At 44.0% G+C, this 20567-nt stretch overlaps 1 protein-coding gene across 2 annotated transcripts in view; it reads right to left on the bottom strand.

Annotated features, from left to right (window-relative positions):
• tmem260 (transmembrane protein 260) overlaps nt 1–19700 on the bottom strand; it is a 24504-nt gene extending 4804 nt beyond the window's left edge. Inside the window, exons 1-11 of one of the 2 annotated variants that reach the window (XM_019276568.2) lie at nt 18939–19700; nt 15643–15674; nt 13767–13918; nt 5751–5928; nt 5517–5630; nt 5233–5412; nt 5072–5112; nt 3429–3515; nt 2281–2389; nt 1900–2072; nt 548–719 (exon numbers count right to left, since the gene is read on the bottom strand). In XM_019276568.2, coding sequence (XP_019132113.2) covers nt 548–719; nt 1900–2072; nt 2281–2389; nt 3429–3515; nt 5072–5112; nt 5233–5412; nt 5517–5630; nt 5751–5928; nt 13767–13918; nt 15643–15674; nt 18939–19044 — 1344 coding nt within the window. In that variant the 5' untranslated portion in view covers nt 19045–19700. The remainder of the gene's footprint in view (nt 1–547; nt 720–1899; nt 2073–2280; nt 2390–3428; nt 3516–5071; nt 5113–5232; nt 5413–5516; nt 5631–5750; nt 5929–13766; nt 13919–15642; nt 15675–18938) is intronic. The other variant, XM_019276569.2, reaches the window with a different exon arrangement.
• Between the last annotated feature and the right edge of the window lie 867 nt (nt 19701–20567).

Raw genomic sequence — 20567 nt, 5'->3', positions numbered from 1 at the left:
CTGAAAAAAGGCTTTTGTTCGCTTTTTTTTTTATTATGCTATCTTAAAGCCCTGCAATGTTGAAGAGATGTGCAAACTTATGATGTACCGTACATAATGATACGTACCCAACTCAGAAAGCCTGCATGAGACTTCTGGACGTCAGGATGTAATTTATGATTTTTGTATATACTGCCATTTTACCCAAAAATATTATTTGAAAAACAAATTTTCCTTTTTTAATAAAAAAAGAGGAAATAAATTATCCTTTTCTGGGTCGTCTGAATCGTATCTGTCTTACATGACAACCAAAAGATATCTCAGGATATAACATGAAAGACAAAGAGTATAAAATTTGAAGGCAATACACACAATGCCATGTTTGTGTTCTTCTGGTTGGCCACCAAGTATTCTTATTTCTAAACCTACTTTTGTAATAGAACTAATTTAAATTAAACTGTTAGTGATTATTAACTCTTATTTTTGATTTGTATCAAATATCTGAACTTCAATTAGAACATTTTGACACTCAACAAAAACAAGACATTGGAGAAATCTAAGCTCTGACCTCCTGGTCGACCAGACGAACATCAGGCCGTACCCCCTGGCAGTAGTATAAGTAGCGCATGGAGTTTCCAGGCAGATCTCCTCTGGTCAGGATGATCGAGTCTTTTGGGACGGAGGCCAGAAGCTCCCGGCCAAACCTCTCGACCACACTGTTTCTGCTTTGATCACACTCCCTAGAATAATCAGCACACCATCATAGTGTATAAAGTCATCAAAACCATAAGTTTGTGTTTACTTTACCCATGCTTAGAGGTGTGTGTGTACAGCTGTGTATGTGAGAGTGAGTTCCTGTTTGTAGGTACGCTTTCAAGGTGCTCTGAGGGTAAGTTGTCAGTGCCCCCGCCCCTTCCCCTCTGCAGAGCGCTCTGGCTGCCTATCTAATCGTGGGTAGACAGGTGTGATGGGTCTGACAGCACAGGCCATGCTCTTCGCTTGATCAAAGCCTCTCAGTGATGGCTGTCTGGCACTCCCCAGCACTACGCTGGTGTAATCTGCCTTCTCGGACAGCTAACATCTCAGACTGAGCTCTGTGAGTGGAATCTATGTGCTAACCGTGCCTCTCTTTAGCCCCTACCATGGGGTGAGCAGAGAAAAAAATCTGACATGTGGAGTTCAGACCTGTGGTATGAAGTGCAGAGAAGAAACAAATCAGGTTGACTCAGGGAAAACTTATGCATGGGGATTTTAGGAGGAACCAGAATGAGAGGGGGAGTTTTTATTTCACTTTAACTTTACTAAAGTGTTCAAAAGTAACATGAGGTGTAGTTTTTGCAGAATCAGACTGCTTTCTGTGATCGGGACAACTAAAACAAACTCACACAAAAACACTATTAGAACTTTGAATTACTTATAGCCTGTACAAGTACTATACAAAGGAGCTACGATAATTATGGAAAATAGTGATGGTATCAGGTAGTGAATATCTACAAAGCTCTAACAATGAAAATGGACACAAACAAAAAGCAGCTTTGGAAGATCAAGCTTGACTGATGTGTGATCATTTTTTACATCATTTTGTGTGTATTTTTTTCATCAGTTTATCTCCTGTACTTTGACTTAACCCTACAACAAAATAAGGGCTTTGAACTGCAACTGCCCAGTGGTGAAAGTTTTTGGGCAGTGTTTTTATAACTCTGTATATACCATGCAATGAAATGTTCTTTTACAAAAATGACCACCACTTTCTACCCTGTTAACACTAAAAAAAAACTAAAAAACTCGCCATTATTTCATCTAAAACCCAATGTGTTGTTGTAGACCCAAATAACGACAAATGTATGTCAACACTGTTCTAATATTTATTTCATCACACCCAACAGGAAGTTTGTTTCTGTAATTCAGTGCAACATTCACCTGTGATTGGTGTGCACCATATGTGCCAGCAGAGCCATGGTGAGGACCCAGCCTGTGGTCTTCCACACCCCCCCACGGCCCAGCCTCCTCTCCAGCTCAGAGTGTGTCCGGCTCAAGCCGAGGCCTGCCAGCACACACACTGCAGCATCACTCTGCAGCCAGAAACGCTCAACCTGCAGGGAGGGAACGTACACGTGCACACAGACAAAACACACACATACACATCAGTGTTTATTTCAGGATGTGTGTACCGCCTATAGAGATTTCTCATATACTGAGAAAATTAAATTGGTGCTCAATATAAAAGTATAAGCACACATTTCAGGTTTAGTTTTGGCTTAGAAACAGGATGTCAAAATGAGTAGAAGTATTATAGCTCACCACTCCAAGCAGTAGGGGTCTGCTGATGTCAAGGTTTGCTCTCCAAGCGAAAAACAGTGAGTAGACCACCAGCATGGCAGTCAACAGCCAGGAGACTGAGCGACACGTCCTGTGATAGAAAAGGCCACTAGCTATTCAGTATACAAACATGTTTTATTATTTCTCCGTTTACTCTGTAAAAAAAAACATATTTGTTTTGAGGAAGACCATAAAAAAATATTAATGCAGGGATGGAGATCACAAGCCCCGAGAGCAAATGCATACGCCAGCCAGCTAAGAGGTGCATGATTGATTTTCTAATGCAGACTGAGTCATAATGAGCTGCTGCCAACCGCTGAATCACAAACTCATTACAGTACAGCTGTAAAATGTACTTATACACTAAAAAGAAAACATGTTACCCTTATGGCAATAACAAATCATCATCTGAACCTGAAGAGACACTTTCAAGCCAGAGAAAATGACTTTTGGTTTCCTTGCCAACACATTGATCTGATGGGTTCCACTGACTTGTTTCTACAGTAACACATGCTCGTTTTGGTTGTAATTTTTTTTTTGCCCATCAAATTAGGTTAAAAAAAAAAGCAGATTTTAGTCATAAAATGTTCTTTACATACAAACAAAACCATTCAACACTTTACCATAAGGTAAATTAGCATTTGCATGGCTTCCCTTTGGCATCCTATGAAATGACCTTGGTCTTTTTCATCTGTGTGTGCATAGAGCCAAGTTTATCAAAGTGCACCCCAGGTGCAGAGGAAGCAGGGGGTGTCCAGTGCCCTACAGAGCCCCCAGGCTTCACTCGGCTTTATCAGCTCCACCCCAAAGACCCTAGTAAAGGCACTGCTGTAATGAATTACCCGATCACACCGCCACATACAGATACATACAAGCAGTGATTTAGTTGTATACACAAACATGTTTTTGAAAATTCAGCCTCTCTTGATTTGAATGCGGAGCGTCGCGACAGCTTGACAGTTAGGTGCCTCTGTGTTTTTTTGTATCCTTTTTTTCTACGATCAGCATTTTGTCAGTGGTTTTGTTCCCTGTGTTTTACTCCGGGGGGATTAGATTTTTGGTTGAAGTGGCTGCTGAGATGTGTGTGACAGAGTTTAGTGTTTTGTATGCTGGCGCCTTGCTCATCCTACCTGTCCCATGAGGAGAGGAGAAGGCCTATTCCTGCCAGCACCAGAGCGGGAAGCGAAAGGTCTTCCAGGCAGTGGTCCAACTGGGCCCTGCACGAACACACAAACACACTTGTAACATATGTGACGGACACCAAAGACAAGCTCAATTACCCTCGCTGCTACTGAACTCAAGGACAGCAATTATTAAATGCCCTCCATCCCTTATCAAAACAAACTCCTTGGTCTGTGCGCTCCTCCTTTCAATCGGATTGACAGATACGAATGACTGTGTCATCCACCCCCCGCTGCCCCATCCCCTCTCCTCACAGCGCCTGTCAGTCACAGAGCGCTTGCTCAGAGCAGAGATAGTTTCCTGCCTCTTCCTTAATACCCATCTCTATTTGACAGCTTATTGAGTCTCTATATCTCCCAATGTACACTATGTGTGAATGTGCTCGCGAGCGTGTGTTTGTGGGTGGGTGTGTGTGTCAGCCTCTCCAGTGGGTTTACGTCTCCAGTGCGACATGCCTGTCATGTTCGCCTCTCTTCCCCATCTTGAAGGTGTGCTTGTCCATCAAGCAGCAGGGGTGATGGGAAGGGGTGGGTGCCTGGCAGAGGGGGGTGCCGGTCGGTAGTGGGGGGTCTTAAGTCGCGCATGCAACCCCCTCCATCCCGTCAGCTGGAGAAAGATACCAGGATGACTGGTGGTGGTGGTGGTAACGGGGAGAAAGGGAGGGAATCGGGTGGAGGAGGTGGGGTGCTGAAGTGGAAAAATACAATTTCTCCAGCTCTATTGCAGTGTCTGTCATCACAGCTTGTCACGCTTAAATACCAGAGCTGAGTGATCATTTCAAACTGCTGGAGAAACAGAACACAACGATTTGGCCCTCTAAGCAGGTTCAGTTCTGCTTTGATGGGAGAGAGTGGAATGGGAAGAACAAAAGCTGCTGGAGAAAAGAGAGAGGGAGAGAGAGAGATGGGCTGCAGAAACAACTCTGGGCTCTCAGAAAAGATTGGAGTGTCTGTGGCTAAACCGGTGTAAAACACCAGAACCAGCGGTCAGGTCCTCCATCTCTAGAACCACGTGTGCCCTCAGTGTGCCTCAGATCAAAGCTTTTCTCTATTGCTTCTTTCCTAATACATTTTAGAGTCTACTGCCAAAGTAGAGACAGTTGACTACATCAGAACAAGCTTCAGAAAACCTCTATGTGTCCAACCAACTTTCCAAAACAGACGATCTGACATCCACACCCACTCACACACACACACACTATATCACTATACCATAGTACATTTAATATCTTTGTGTTTTGGACTGTTAGTCGCACAAAATGCAATTTGAAGACATCACGTTTTGGCTCTGGAAGACCATGATGGTACTCTATAAATAGTCTAGACTATATATAGATAGCCAGTAAATTATTTGGTAATTAAAGTAATCATTACTTGCAGTCTTAAAAGACAATCTTAGACCAAAATGCAATGTGGCATACACAGAAGATGTCACATAACTTTAAAGAGCTTTGATTAATCATTACATACTCTGAATATGTATGAACTCAGTACATACAGCAAACCATAAATACTTTATAAACAGTTCTGTTGAATATGTGCAAACAACACATTCAAAAAAGAAATAAATAAAAAAGGTCAAGCAGACTCACTTCAGCATTGTGGTCAGGTTTATCGAAGCCTCTGTCTTTGCCTGCAAACACAAGCAGAATGTAAAGAATTGGTATATACTGTATGTAAATATATCATTCTTATAAAAAGCTAAAGTAGCGTGTAGTGTGTATTTCTCCGCTGTGGGGCAAGCAGAACGTACCAGACTGAAGGTGCCATATTCAGCCCTCAGCAAGTGGGTCAGTAGGCCCACCAGGGTGGTCTGATCCCCCCAGCTCCAGCGGGCTTTGTTGAGGTAGGAGGAGATAGGCAGGTAGATGTATGGCAGAAAGCCGGTGAGGAAATACACTCCCAGAGACACAAGACAACGCAAAGACAGCTCCTGTCGAGATGGTTATTAAAGAGATGTTCACATTCATAAACTAAAATACTGTCCTGCAGTTTCATAAACCTGGAAATCTGAAACCTGTTCTACATGACCCTTACCCTGTGAGAGTAAAGTCGGTGAAGGACCCAGGGAATGATGACCAGTGCATACAGCACCAGGGTGTGCTGGTTACAGAGCCCCAAGCCACAGCATAACGCTCCCCAATGTGCGATCTGACAAAGTCAAGCATTTTAGTACAGCGCTGCGAGTTCAATATCTTAACAAGGTATCCAAGGAACGACCTGAGAGACACAGGTTCCCTGTGAGGGTAGAAGTGTGCTCTACTGAGTTACCTTTCCTCTCTGAGTGGCGTTTTCAGCACAGTGGAAGCTGGCAGTCAAGAAGAAGAGCAGACCAACAAAAAGGTTGTTGAGGGTGAAGACCTCCGCCACCATGGACCACTGCCAGCTCAGCCTGGACACAGCGAACAGCCCCCCAGCCAGCACTGCACCAGGACCAGGACCTGCCAATCTGACAGTGAGGGAGGAGAGGCCTTTATTTTTCTTTTCTTCTAGTTTTTCTTTATGATCATTGGAAATATTTTGGACTAAAAAGAATCGGAAAAACATATCTCAAAATATTCAAACACATTAATTCTAGCCTTACTTTTGGTTCTTGGGTCAAATAAAACACTGAGAAAAAGCACATGAAGTTTGCAGAAAACTGAATAAGTTACACTGCAGTGACATAAAAGAAGGCAAAACAACAAAGTCAGCAGCTTCACACAAAATTTTAATTTTGCTGTCAAAAAAAAAAGCCACCACTTCCTCCAGACTAATTTGAGAACCCATTATAATCTTCCTCTGACCCAAGTTTGCTTCTCGGACAACATCCTGCAAAACACTCTGTAAATTGGGCCGTTCACATATCATGAAGACTCCCTCCCCAGCAGCTGGTTGATCTCAAGTGGACTGGCACAGAAACCACCGCGGTAGAGATAGCACTTCATCCTCAGCTTCTTAAATATAATGTGTGCACAAAAGTTTCCCTTTCCTCTTCTCCTGTACTGTCTCCATCTCCTTTGCAGTAATTGAAGCAAACTTGGGATAATCTGTCATACGCTAAGACCCACCACTTACTAAAATGAGAGACAGAGGGGGGAGGAGAGAGAGAGAGAGAGAGGGGCGACAAATGATGGGGAGAGGGGAAAGAAAAGAAAAATAGTGCCGGGAAGTGTGCGTTAAAGGGGTGAGACAGTGTGCGGGATAAAGGATGAAATAAAGAAAAAGGAAGAAAAAAGTTCAAGAAGAGAGAGGGGGGGGGGAGAAAAGAAAAAAAAAAAAACACAGCCCAGTCCCCGGCATGCTGGCTCTGAAATATGAGCAGGCTCGACAATTAGGGAAGTCAGGCAGTATGGCCCTTTCCGCCATTGTGTGGAGTGGCTTAGAGTCCTCATCAGCCTATCAGCTAACTGACAGGCAGAGAGCTGCTCTATTCAGCACCGCAGATACAAGCTGCAGGCCAAACGGCTGCCAGGTCCCTTATGACCCCACAATCCCTTGCCGGTGACAGCTTCAAGCTCCATAGCAAATTAGGCGCTCTCACATTACAATCGCAGAAGACAGATTCCATTAACGGTATCTGAAATTGAGTAGAGAGCAGGCCCGTTATCAGACCTGACTCATAAGCACCGCCATTAATCACAAGGCATGATACCATTTATACATTTCCAGCTCTCTGCCTGCCGCTGTGATAGTCAGCCACAAAAGGCCTGATGAGACTTAGGCTAGGGGAACAATGGAGCTTTCTGAGGAAAGCGCGGTAAATCAGGAAAAAAAGGAGAGGGAGAGCGAGCGGATGGTAGGGAAAAAAAAAAACTCTGCTTGCTGACTACTTCCCCTTTTTTTCTTGGGTTTTCTCTCTCCTTCTCTCCACTATTTTTCCTCTGTGTTCACTGTAAGGCAAGCCTGGTGAATGAATATGTGTGTGTGTGCACTTAAAAGGGGGGTTGGACTGTGTTGATGGGGCGTCTAGGAGTGGGTCTTAATAAGAGATAGCAGCGTCTTTCTCTCTGCACCGCTCCAGGAATTAGTTGTAACTTGATGGAAGGATGAAGAGGAATGGAGTAGGGTGGGTGTGGGGGCAGATGGGGACTTTTGTTGAGGTGCAGAGACCTCCCGTACCCATAATTTTACCTCCCTGCATGACAATTAACCCATAGCTCATACACCTAGCAGGGGGGCTGATTTTGGGGGTACAACTGGGTGCAGAACAGTCACGGGGGGTCCATGGACAAGGTTATTACACCTAGTACGCTCCTTCCTCTGAAGTCTTGCCTGATAGCCAGGCAGCACTCATCACATCTTCAGACACGCACACAAACATGCGCGCACACACGTTCGACTTCTTTATTCTTCTTGAGTGCCTGACAAATCTCTCTGTTAGACCCTGTCAGTCTGTAAGAGCCCAGTGATGTTGGTACAGTGCGGGCTGTAAATGACCTGCCTGTCTGTGAGGGACCACCTGGGTCCCAGTCAGCCTTCTCTACAGCTCATTCTCCAGGTCGGCTGCTCCCAGGGCGCGCAGATAAAGCAGGACACATTCTGACACCGGTGTGGCCGTGTTCCCTGTTATCACGACTCAATGCAGTGCAGGATGCCGCTGTGCTGAAATGTTGTGGCTCAGTGACAATGGCCTGGTTGAGACGTGGCAGGAGAATAACACGGCTGACAACGAGACTATTCCACCCTGAACTGATCCGCCCTGCCAAAACGTCTGTGTCATCACTTGGGTTAATTAACTGAATGACAATTATTATGCATGAAGCCTGGAATGAAGCACAAACTTGAAAATAACGTAAGTGGTTAGAAATGAAAAGTACCAATAATTACACATTAGGATTGAAAATGATAAAATAGCAAAAATGAGAAAATATTTAATACAAAATAATTCAGGTTCAAACTGAAACATCAAATGGTAAATAAAACAAATGAATGACAACGATACAACAGGCTCTGATTAGCAATGTCCCCTTCAAGGACACAACAATAGCTCAGTAAAATCACTTTGAAGTGTCAAAATGGGACCTGCCTCATTAACACCCTCAGTTCTACAGTAGGGGTCAGAGATGTGCCAGCGTCAGTCGACTGTGCTAAATAACAGCACACAAAAAGCCTACACCAGCACTCTGAACTGAATGAGGCTTCACAATGGAGCTGGCCAAGGGAGCCTCTGTCACACACCACCTCGGGGAACAGACATACCACAGCTGTGCCATCGTGGATCAGCGCTGCACTGTTCTCTAACTGAGTGGTGGTTTGGGGAAGCAGCGCTGGAAAAGAATCACACATTCCTGAAGAGGGTAGAGAGCCCGAGAGAGGAGGTGGCCTGCTCGGGCTGAGGCTGAGGTTTCCAGCTGGCCCTTGCTGACACCCCAGGGCTCTACTTTGGCCAGGACACCAGGCAGGGTACTTAGTAGCTATTATATGACAGTGGTAAGTGTCTGATGCACTGCTTTGAAATTTCAAAGCTAAGCAGCAGTTGATATACAAATTAAAGCTTTGAAATGATGTGTTATGTGTCAGGAAATAGAAATATTCTTCTTCTCTTTCAGTGGAATAGTATCATAATATGATCATATGGTGATATTATTTTACAAAATAATTTTTACATATTCAAAGTTCACTAGTCAGCCTGTGAACACAGATGTATAATGTCTTTTGTGGCTTTGGAGCTTTCCCATGCTTAAAAAAAATTACCTTGATGACAGCATCATTATTTTGTAAACTACAAATATTTAGCAGAAAGCATATGTTAACAAATAATCTTGGGAAATATTTATTTGTACTTTCCATATTGGTGCAAGTGGATCTCGTGTGTGTGTATGTGTCACGCACGTATTTTTTGTCTCAAACTATTGTATTGTTATTGCATGTTTGTTATTGTTTCTTTTGATGGGATGTTATAATATAAGAAAATGACAAATACATTGTTAAAAAAAATAAAAAACTAGGGGTGTAGATAGACAGACATTATTAATACTGAGGTTAAAAAAATATACATAATTTGATTCTTCAGTATTACGAACTGATTTCCAAAATAGTACATTTAAATCTGGGAAGCAGCAGCCTAATTTTCAACCAGTCACCAAACCAGGCACTTCCCTGTCTTGCTTGCCTCATCCGGTGTGTGCAGAGGAGGCTGTCTGCTCGCACAGAGAGGAGGGTAAATAAGGGTCCCGGCTCTGCCGCTCAGACACCCCTCCTCTAGGAGAGCGCTCCAGTGCTCCAAGTGCGTGTAAAATTAATCACCACAATTCTGCTCAAACAATGCAGCCACTGACATGACAATTTCTCCCAGAATGCCATCTTAATCTCCACCCAACACACAAAAATTACAGGAAGAGGGGAAAAAAAAAAACAATTTACAAAAATCCTGTGTTTATGCAATTCACTGAATGCCATTTTTATTGCTGCCTTCATTAGGCACACACCAGTGATACATAAATGTTGCTGTATAGATTCCATTAACTAATTCTGGGTGAATTGTAATTGCCGAGTCTGATCCGTCTCTGTGCCTGGTGCCTTATTAAGACTGCCTGTGGTGGGTGAGGAATGTAATATTGACGTCCGAGGCAGACACAATCTCAGGCCCACGGGCGAAAGGAATATTAAACTGGTACTGTATTCTGCTGTCTATCTAGCCCTCCTCCCTCCTCCTCTCTATCCCCATCCCATAGCCAGTAATGAGGAAATAACATCTTCATTAGACATCTGTTTAACTGTATTAAAGGATGAGTCCTGGGGGAACCATTGGTCATGCAGGATGGGGGGGGGAGTAGAGGAGGTCTGTTGGACTACAATATGACGGATGAGATATAGCAGAAATGGAACAAAAGGTCCAGAGATTGGGGCCTTTTAAATGACAAACCTAAAATTGTCTTCTGCATTTTTAGAAGGAAACCGGTATGGGTGTATTCTCCATTGCTACTTGGGATGAAGATTTTATCCAACCATAGCAGATGTGAGAGGGAGGGGCAGCCTTGCTACCTGCAGGGAGAGGTGAGAACATTATCCAACAAAACAACTGAATTCAGCTGTTTCCGAGATACCACAACTCGCACTCAAGATGTCCGGAAATATAAAATTGCGCAAATGGCTGCAAAACAACAATACCCACACACTTTGCTCCTGATATGACCCCGACAACATACACGCAACCCCACCCCTGTGGAAAAACAACCCACCTGAGCAAGGAGGGAAAGCGCCATCAGGACCATATGGTGGAGGTCCTTATAAGGAGCTGGGGACGCAATACAAGGCAGGGGATGGCACCACGCCCACCCTCCGGTCCACTGAGGTATCAGCTGTGCCACATGGGCCAGCTCTTGGCGGGGGGAGCCTCTCGCAGGTGTGCATTTTGTTTCGATGGCCGCCAGGGAAAGGGGCAGCCAGACACGTTTGGTGTGCTTCAACAGTCCCGTTATGTAATCATGTGATCAAACAAAAAGTGCTGATGACTGAGCATTGTGAGATTGTTTTTCTGCTCCGAAGGCTGTCAGTGCCCTAATGTGTATGCGCTCCTGGTTTCTCAGGATAAGCTCGGAAATGGAGAGAGATTCCTTCCAGGTAGCAGAGATTCGGAGCAGCTTTAGCAGATAAACTGTGAAACGAGAGAGCACAGAATACCGAGCTGTCTGGATTATCCCACTATGAAGGGCGCATTCCTCTAGAGACTCATGGCTGAGGCCTTTAGCATTCCACGGGCCAAACGTTTCCTTTCTGTGAACCTCCAAGCGCAATCGATAGTAATTATCATTACGTCCACCATCCTCAAAGGCTTGTCAGGGCATGGTGTGAAAACATAACAAGACATGCAATTTGGCCATCAAACCAGACGATCAAGCCAAGAGAACTGTAATTGACAAATCAAAGGGAGGCTAAGTGCTACATTTAAACTTATGCAAGAGAGAGAAGTGGCTTCCAAGCCTATCAACTTACATTCCCCCACATTAAACACGGCAATCTGGCCGACTAATTTAAATTGATACATCAAAGGCTCGCCGTGTTGGGTATACTCCAGATGAATTTCAAGGTCTTACAATTTACTATTTGAGAGGAACTGCCTTCAAGTACCCGTATTAACTTCAATATATTTTGCCATCTGAAAATAATCACACAAAACGATGATTTGTTTTTGGGGTGGGTGGGGGGGGGGTCTACTTCTCAGCAGATGCAAACCTAAAAATAAGAAGCGGCGAAAAAAGTTTAGGACAGCTTCAAAGGGACAAAAGCGACAAAAGACATTTTAGAAGTTAATTATGTTGGAAAACGGAAAGAGGGGAAAACTGTTATCGCACGAATGGAGCAGGTATGAACGGGTGTCAACTGGTCCGTTTTGGCATTTCATCTGAGGGAAAGGTCTGGCCAGAGAATCCCTGCAGGGATGTGGCATGACATCTATGCCAGTCTTGTTGGTGTGGTCAAAGCACCCATGCCCTCCTTGCCAGAACAGAGAGGGAGGTCTTCATCATCCAGAAACCCTCTCCCTCCCTTTCACCCTCCTCATCTTTTGCCCTCTCCAATAACCCCTCACCAGACATAGTGTGCCAACTGATCCACAGCCACGAGCTCATCCCAAACTAGGTCCTGAGCAGATAATGACTAAAACCTTTTATGCTTATTTTTCAAATTGAAAGCGTAGATTATATGTTCATACTTAAGAGCTTATATGGTGTGACTGTGTGCTCTGGCTGAAGTCCTCACTACCCATCATCCCTTGTTGGGGAAGGGGTGGGTGGGGTTGGAGGTCCTCATAATGACTTTTTACTTGACCATAATCCAAAATTGGATCTAAATCCTCAGAGATTACAAACAGGGCTACAGTTAACACGCACACTGTGAGCCAAATATCACCCAGACTGCATGGATATTTTCTGGCCTCAAAATAAGTCTGGCCAAGAGCTGTGTCCAATTTACTTGTAACTCATCAAATGCATTATCACTAGGAGGACAGTAGAATTACAAAGCCAGAAAGCCCAAAAAAAAGCACTGTGTTTCCTCCCTTTCTTTCAGTCCTCTCTTTTTTTTCTTTCCTCTCCATTGCCCTGTCCTGGGCAGACTGGTTCAAGCTGGTAGGGTTTGATTCACCTCTGAGAAGCAGTAAGGCAGGGTCTAAGGCTGATGCAGTCTGGGCTTAGGGCCAGTCCCCTGGGGAGCACTTCCTCCCCAACCCGTGCCCTACTGCAGCAGGGATGACCCTGTACCCTGACCTATTCCAGACCACCTGCCACCGAGCACACACCGGCCAAGCACACAGGAAGAAGGCCCAGTATTGAGCACCTGGGAACACACACAACTTCATTTCCCTTCTGCTTTCCCCCACTACCACTAGGTCCTCACAACATGCCAAGGTGTACAGCAGGAAGAAATTACATCATATTCAACAATACTGAAAGAACAAATTAAGAGTATATGACATGCTTGGAAATGCCCTGGTATGCAAAAACGGTGACAAAAAGGAAAAATGTTGACACTAAGCTGCCTCCGACAATGCAATGTGGAAAATGACTAAGATCAGCGAAAGGGTTGATGTAAGGTAGTTCAGCCAACCATGGTAGATAATCACACACAAAGAGGGAAAGGGTAAAAGACTCCTTGCATGATGGGGTCAGCAGCAGGCAAAACTGCAGGGTGGTACATGGCAATGCAGAGACCGTAAACTGTGCTCATGACTGAGGCGAGGGGAGAGATGCTTGAAGAGAGGAGAGAGGGAGGAGCGGAGTTAGTGATCCCGTTCCTCTCAGACCTCAGGAGGCAAGAAGGGGGGAGATAAGAAATCGTGCCATGTCAGGATTGGGAGCATGCTGGGTTGGGGTGGGGGGGCAGGAGAACAGGAACTTCGGGGTGGGTGTTGGAGGGTGCGATAATTGTGATATACATACACACGCACGCTCACAACGGGTGGCTGATGGGTAAACAGGCAGGGCAGGGTGGTGGGAGGGAGGAGGGCAGCTAGGCTCTGCTCCTGAATACTGAGCAGAGGATCAAGAACGACACTGCCAGCCTGTCAGGACCCAAAAATATCACTCTCTGTTCCAGACAGCATCAAGATACAAAAAGTCAGTAAGGGAATGTTTAAGGACCCTCTCTCCAATCAAAATAATGTCTTCTTTATATTGTTACTTCCCTCGGATGTTTGACTTTTGCTATGCAAATTGATGCGTGTGCAGAGTTTGACACTAGAAAGCTGTGATTTCCTGAAAAGCAACTTATGAGACGGCTAAAATCAAAGCACAGTAATCACAGAACAGAGGATTAACGCAAACACAAAAAACAAATTGGAGAAGCATATATATTATATATGCTTACCTGCAGACAGAAATGCAGAGGGCACCGCAAGCTGCAGCCCCCAGCAGACTACTCATCAGGTTGACACTGTGGGCTGGAGAGAGGGAGGGCAGAAGACACATAGCCAGGTGAGCTAGTAAGGTAAAGAGAGGGTATCCTGGAGGATGAGCCACCTAAAAACAAAATGACGGATAAAGTATAAATTCCAAATCTAGAGATGTAACGAGAGATAGACTCAAGAGAACAGCACATAAACAAGCAAATTATTCTTCATTCAAAGTGTGCTCGAATCAAAATCAGGTTTTATTGTCGAGTAGATTTTCACATGCAAGGAATTTCCCTTGGTGTTTAGGTGCATGACAAATATATTAAGCAGAAAAGAGCTGCAAAGTGCAAAGTATTCACCAGGTAATGTGCAAAAGTCGAAGTATTATACTTGAATATTTCAATGTTCAAGGTAGTAGCCTAAAAATGATGTTAGCCTGCCGAGTGGACGGCACCCTTGTACTAGAGATAAAAGTAACAATACAAAGCTAGAATGAGAATATAGGAGTGAACCACTACACAAGAATGAAGCAGATGGTGTTAAGGAGCCGGCAATGTTGTGTTTACTAGCCCCTTCTGACTGAGTGGCAAATCTAGTTGCTCTTCTGCCCTCAGTAGATGGGCATGCAGTAGAGCTGCAGTAATAAAGAAGAGACAGACACACCATGCCTGGCATGACCGCAAACTGACTCTTCTCTGATATCAGAGTCCTTCTCTCCTCTCTTCCTCCCTCTTCTCACTTCTTTTCCTCTGGCCTCTTCCCAAGGACAGTGCAGCTCCCTGGAGCCGGCAGTAGAGCACGTGGTGCTCGCCAGCTCCAGCCCCCCAAACCACCGCCGAGCCGCAGTCATTCTCGCCTGGGGGATCTCAGCAATCACAGCAATTAGCCGCTAAGTCTCCTCCACCCAGATAAGGACTCAGTCATTAAACACAGACTCATTCCCTGGCAGTGATAACACAAGCCATGCAGGCAGGGAGAAGGGGCAGCTCTTCAAATGAGCACACAGAGCTGAAAGGTGAGAGTGTGACTACCTCACTGGTCACCTCAGACACCATAACCTCCATTGTTACATTCATAGAAACAACAAATTCAGAGGGAGGGGTCGGGGATAGAGCATGTAGGTCAGGAGAAGTTAAGGAACAAAAGAGAGGAAGCAATGTCAAGAATAAAAGAAAGAAACTAACAGCTGCAACCAGGTGGTGCATCAGTTAAGAGCATGTGGAGGCAGGGCTTTGCGACTGACAGGAGTGGACAGACGCGCAGCAGCAAAAGGACAGTTGAGGGACAAAGGCCGCAGGGAGCACGAGGAAGCAGAACTCTGGAGCTCTGGGGATCAGAAAGGGGGGCCAGCAGCCAGGGGGCCCAGGGACGGCCTGCAAGGCCCTGGGGAGGCCTGAAAGGCAGACAGGCAGGCCACACGGACTGCAGCACTAACGGCAGGATTACTGGCATAGTGACACCGACACAGCCTCCCTAAAAGGATCACAGCGGCGTAATAAACTTTATTAAATAATAAAACTTATTATAACTGTTAACCCGATTTAGTTCATTCTTCGCGGCTTACACACACACAAAAAAAGAGGGGTGGATATAATAAGCCTTATACCGTACATAAGGCAAAGCCTACAAAAGCCATCGCCTTACCATTGACTTTAATTGGATTTGAAAAACGGGTTGCAAATTATAGCATTCTCTACTTGCAACTTAGTAAAATAAGTGTATAGAAAAGAAGGGGGGAAACCTGTGGACTGAAAGTAAATTAATCTGCTTTCTGCCCATGCTTAATTAAACTTCCTTAATGCTTATAAGAGTTAATGAGTGAATTGATTAAACAATACAGCTAATACTTACCCCCAGCTCACAAGCAGTGGTGATCAGCTCTCCTGTGGAAGAGAATAGGGGAGGAAATTAATGTAAACCCAATAATTATTATTAAGAGACAAGTCTGCTCCCAAAGTTTTCCCAAATCAAATACTTGCACTGGGGTTTTGCATTAATTTGCCAGGATCAAAACCTACAAATCTTCCCAGTGTGACATTTCCTAAGCGGCACGCTCATTCTCTTCATCTCTCGCTTCTCCCCTGATGCCTCCCTCGCTTCCTCCAGCACATACACACATATATAAACACACACGCACGCACACACACACAGACACTATTAGACTCCCTCTCCAATGCTGTCACACAAACACACACATATGCTGATCTGAGAATAATGCTCTCAGTCCCATCCTCCCCATGCATCAGGGTCCTTTCCTTTCCTCTTTCTTCTGCCGCTCTACGTGCCTCTCTGCTGCTCCCACACTCCCAATGTCTCAATGTCTCGTTCAGTCCGTTGGGCACAAACAGAAAGGCAAACGTTGGTGACAGTCACAGAATGAGGTAAGCTGTAAAAATAAGAGCCGGTTGCACAATTTTTTGACAAGCTCTGTGTGAGGCGCAGCACAAAGTGAAAAGAAAAGCCCTAAAAGCTATTTGAGGAAGCTTTAATGTATCTGGGCACAAACCCATTTGTACCAGAATACACCCAGAGCGTTTCAAATTATACTGATTTCTCACCCAATGTTTGCATCTCCCACTCATGAAAATTGAAATTTGGTTCAGATTAAATGACATTGATAAATGTTTGGGTTCAAGACAGCTCCCTCTACTGGTACGAGATGGGTAGTCATCTCCTCCATCGAATGCACTCAATAAAACAGTGGCCTCAGTTTCCTCAGCTTGTCACTTCACCTGCATGAAAGCTATGTAAGATACCGAGTAGATTCATACATACAGCCCAGAAAACCAACTGCAATGAAAGGTAAAAGGTTTTTATTTTTTTTACCAAATATATAAAGTATACCTGGTTATTTTCAAAGCTTCTTTAAGTGTTTTCATTTTCAAAATAAACCTTTAATGAACAAGAACACGGGCCCCGATGAAGCATCAACCATTATAGAACAGAGCGGCTGAGTTTCAGATGGCATTGGCTGTGTTACGTATTTTGCAACCTTGCCGATACAGTCAATTATTATGCCTAAATTTCTGCCACACGAGGAGCCCTAACTCTTATCAGTCTAATGGACCATGAAGTCAGAACTCCTCCACCTGCACAGCTTAAATGTTTTCACAGCTCCATTTCACCTGGCATGAGCCGCCAGCTACCTGCCATCATTTTTACATCACACCTTCTCATCCCTCATCGGTTTTCTCAATTTCACTCATTTTCCCTCAGTAGTGGCACACTTTTACACCATTCAGCACAGAAAAACTCAAACTAATATGGAGCCAAAACATCCATCTAAGTGCCACAGAGATGCAGTTCTGCAGCCCCAATACCAAAAAGGGAAAATATTGACTCAACGGGGTAGCAGCATGGGTGCCAAGAGTCTTTGTGATAGTGGAGCACGGGCACCCACACCAGTCTTCCCATAATCCCCATCATTTCCACACTCCACATTCCTAGACAACAGCGTACCCGCGGGGCTGTGCTCAAGCCTCTCCAGGGCACATCACACCTAAAGAGATTAGGACACAGAGACGGAGACCTGGTGAATTCGGAAGGGTGTTCAGCTGGCACTATCAGAGCGGGCATCCTGCACCATCCCTAAACACTGTGGAGAAGAGGCTGGCCATTTTTTCAAAGGCCCCCGTTCGCTAGACAGCAGCACAACCAGCTGGGCTGCTCAGTGCTCCAATTGCCTGCTTTCCTCGTCTCTGCTCTGCTCATATCTGGCCCAGCTTTTTACATGCTTTCATTTTGCTAAATGTGCATTTCCCCTCCACAGCAGCTTCTATGCCAGAGCAGCGCAAACCTAACAAGCAGAGCCTTCATGCCCTCGAGTCCACATTTACAAGTTTGTAACCTAGCTATCACTTCTAAACACTGTTTGTAAATGTGCAAGGCAGTCCTTCGTAAACTGCATTACAAGAATGTTGGAAAACACGTTGGCCTACAACACAGGAAGGCGCTTGAGTGAAATACGTTTGGGTCCACTGTGCAAATTAAATTTATGCATACACACATGATGCACATTATTTTATAAGTCAAGGGTTGTCAACAATACTTTGTCATTACAAATGCTGTCTATATTACCCGCCGTGTGAGGGGGAAGTGAGTGAAAGAAATAATGTTGATGAAACAATTTCTCTCTCCTGGAGAAAAGCAGAGACAAAACGAGTGAAAATATAATTTTCTAATGACTTTATGAATAACAAATATTCTGCATTTGGTAAATAAAATGAAGGATCAAATAGACAAAGCTAATATTGTGATACTTATCACAGCATAATAAACTCATGTTTAATCCATTGGGCCAAATTTGTTTTTGATCTGGACACCAAAGTCTCATTAAAAGATTTTTGAGATTTCAAAGAAACCTTCTGAAGTAACACAGAAATAGTTCTAAAAGCATTATCTACATCGAAATAAAATAAACCATTTAAAAACTCATCTATAGACTAAAATAAATACATTTAATTGTCCTACCAGGGCAGAAAATCCATCTTTGTCTCAGCAATAAACACAAATAAATAAATAAATACAACACTTCACTTAAATATATTCAGTCTGTTGCCGTCAACATTTGAACAGTGCTGGGTAAATGCTCTTGCAGGTGGATTTGAAGCTTTTTTAAGCTCACCAAGAAGATGTCCAACTGTTCTAAACTAGTCAATCATTATGTGTATTTTATGTGTATTACTGCGTATGTCTGTTTTTCAAGCGAGCTTTATGTCTCATGTTGCCATGAAAGTCTTTACCCCCGTCATAAGGAACATCAATTCACTCTGCACTTAAAACCCACCTGTTTAAAATTTTCCATCTGATTCAATTGCATTGTCCTATTTTAACCTGTTTTTAATGCTGTATTCTTGTAATTTGATACTTTTATGGTTCTTTTTGTTTGTTTCTATTATTTGCTGTCTACTTTTATTTATTGTAAGGTGTCCTTGTGTGACAGAAAGGCGCCTATGAAATAAAATGTATTATTATTATTTTATTATTACAAGTTTTGGGATGTTTTCGCGCCTGCAGCTGCAGCACCACGGACAGCTCCCGCTCAGCTGCAGCCGCCACGTGATTGGCTGCTAGGCAACACAACAAAGTCACATGACCAGAAGAGCGTTAGCTACGTAGCTAGCAGGTTAGCAGGCTAGGCTACCAACCTGAGTCTCCGCCGGGGACAGTCCTCTGCACACAGGGCACGTACAGCGCGGCGACACAAGCGACCGTAGCGCCTGTTAAAATCCAGCTTGTCTTCTGCTCCGACATTTTTGTTTCTAGATGAACACCGATAGTTTTTTTAAACAAATGCTACTAGCGAGCTAACGTTAGCATCCGCACATGTCGAGCTCTGCGGACGCTACAAAAAGCTGCATGCTGCTGATGACACCGGTGTGGTAAAGGTAATATGACGACAAATAAAGACGTGACTCAGTTTTTTTTTTAATTGTGCGAGCTTCAAACGTTTCTGTTGCCGGGAAGCAGCTGCCGTGATCTCGCCAACGAACGAGCTAAACTCGCGATACTACCGCACGCGCCATTCTTAAAAGTTACAGCAGTCGTCGAAGTCGCCGTGATTTATGTTGTAGCTGATGATGTTGTAGTTTACGGTGGAAGATTAGTGTGTTTCCCTCCTCACACGTGCTGCCTGTGAAACAGTAGCTCTGATCACGTGACTGACTGAGGGCGGGTCAGTGTCGCGTGGACATGTGTCAGTTTGAAATGCATCCGCAGACAAAATGTGAATTTATTATGTATGAATATGTTGAAGTCTAAAATTTTCCTGAATGCAACAACAATGTTTTATTTCATATGGTCTGATAATAGCGAATAAAATTATTCTTACCTTATGGAAGAGTGTAAACACACCAAGAATTAACTCATACACTCATCTGGAAAGAATAAGATGTGTTCTCGAAGACAGACTCCAACATTTTGACGCAACATGGCAACCTTTTTTTTACAGTACCTTGCTAATACAAATCCAACTTAAAATTCTTACATGTATAGCGTGATATTTTCCATGCAGCTCTTCTCCATGGGGTGGGGTGTGATTTGTTTTTGTTTTTTTGTGTGTTTTTTGTCAACCTGTTATGTTCTGTTTTTGTTGTTTCTGTGTATGTGTTCTGTAATTACTCTGTTTGTATGTTTGTATTATAAATGCCCAATAAAAAATACATGGGAAATAAATTTCCTGAATGCAAATACATGAATGGAAATTTGACACCCACATTTTCATCACTCCATCCAATCAAAAACCTCAGAACAGCTACTGAAGGTGTTGATGAGGTTGTTGTTGTTTTTTCAAGATGATGCATGATGGTTATGTATCTGGGCATATATATATATATCCATTATCTGTAACTGCTTATCCTCATCCGGAGCACGGTCAGGGCTGGAGCCTATCCCAGCTGACCTAGGACAAGAGGCAGGGTACACCCTGGACAATTCGCCAGTTCATTGCAGGGCACATAGAGACCATTCACACTCACATTCACACCTACGGCCAATTTACAGTCACCACCACCAACCTATAGGTGCATGACTTTGGACTGTGGAGGTTTCGATCGTAGAACCTTTTTGTGTGAGACGACAGTGCTAACCACTGCACCACTTTGACACCCCCCAATATCTATATCTACAAATATAACATAATGTGAGAGTAGTTTGTGGTCTTTGATCATTTCACGCATAGTCAGTGGTTATCAAACCTTTACATCTGGCTACAGCTAAACGTGCTCTTCATTCTTGCTCTATTGTTCAGTTGCAGATGCAGCCGAAAACCTCATTTC

This window comes from Larimichthys crocea, chromosome XXIV (genome assembly GCF_000972845.2).
Source record: "Larimichthys crocea isolate SSNF chromosome XXIV, L_crocea_2.0, whole genome shotgun sequence".
Taxonomy (NCBI): domain Eukaryota; kingdom Metazoa; phylum Chordata; class Actinopteri; family Sciaenidae; genus Larimichthys; species Larimichthys crocea.
Note: the sequence above shows the minus strand (reverse complement) of the source record. Positions and strands in the feature narration are given on the sequence as shown.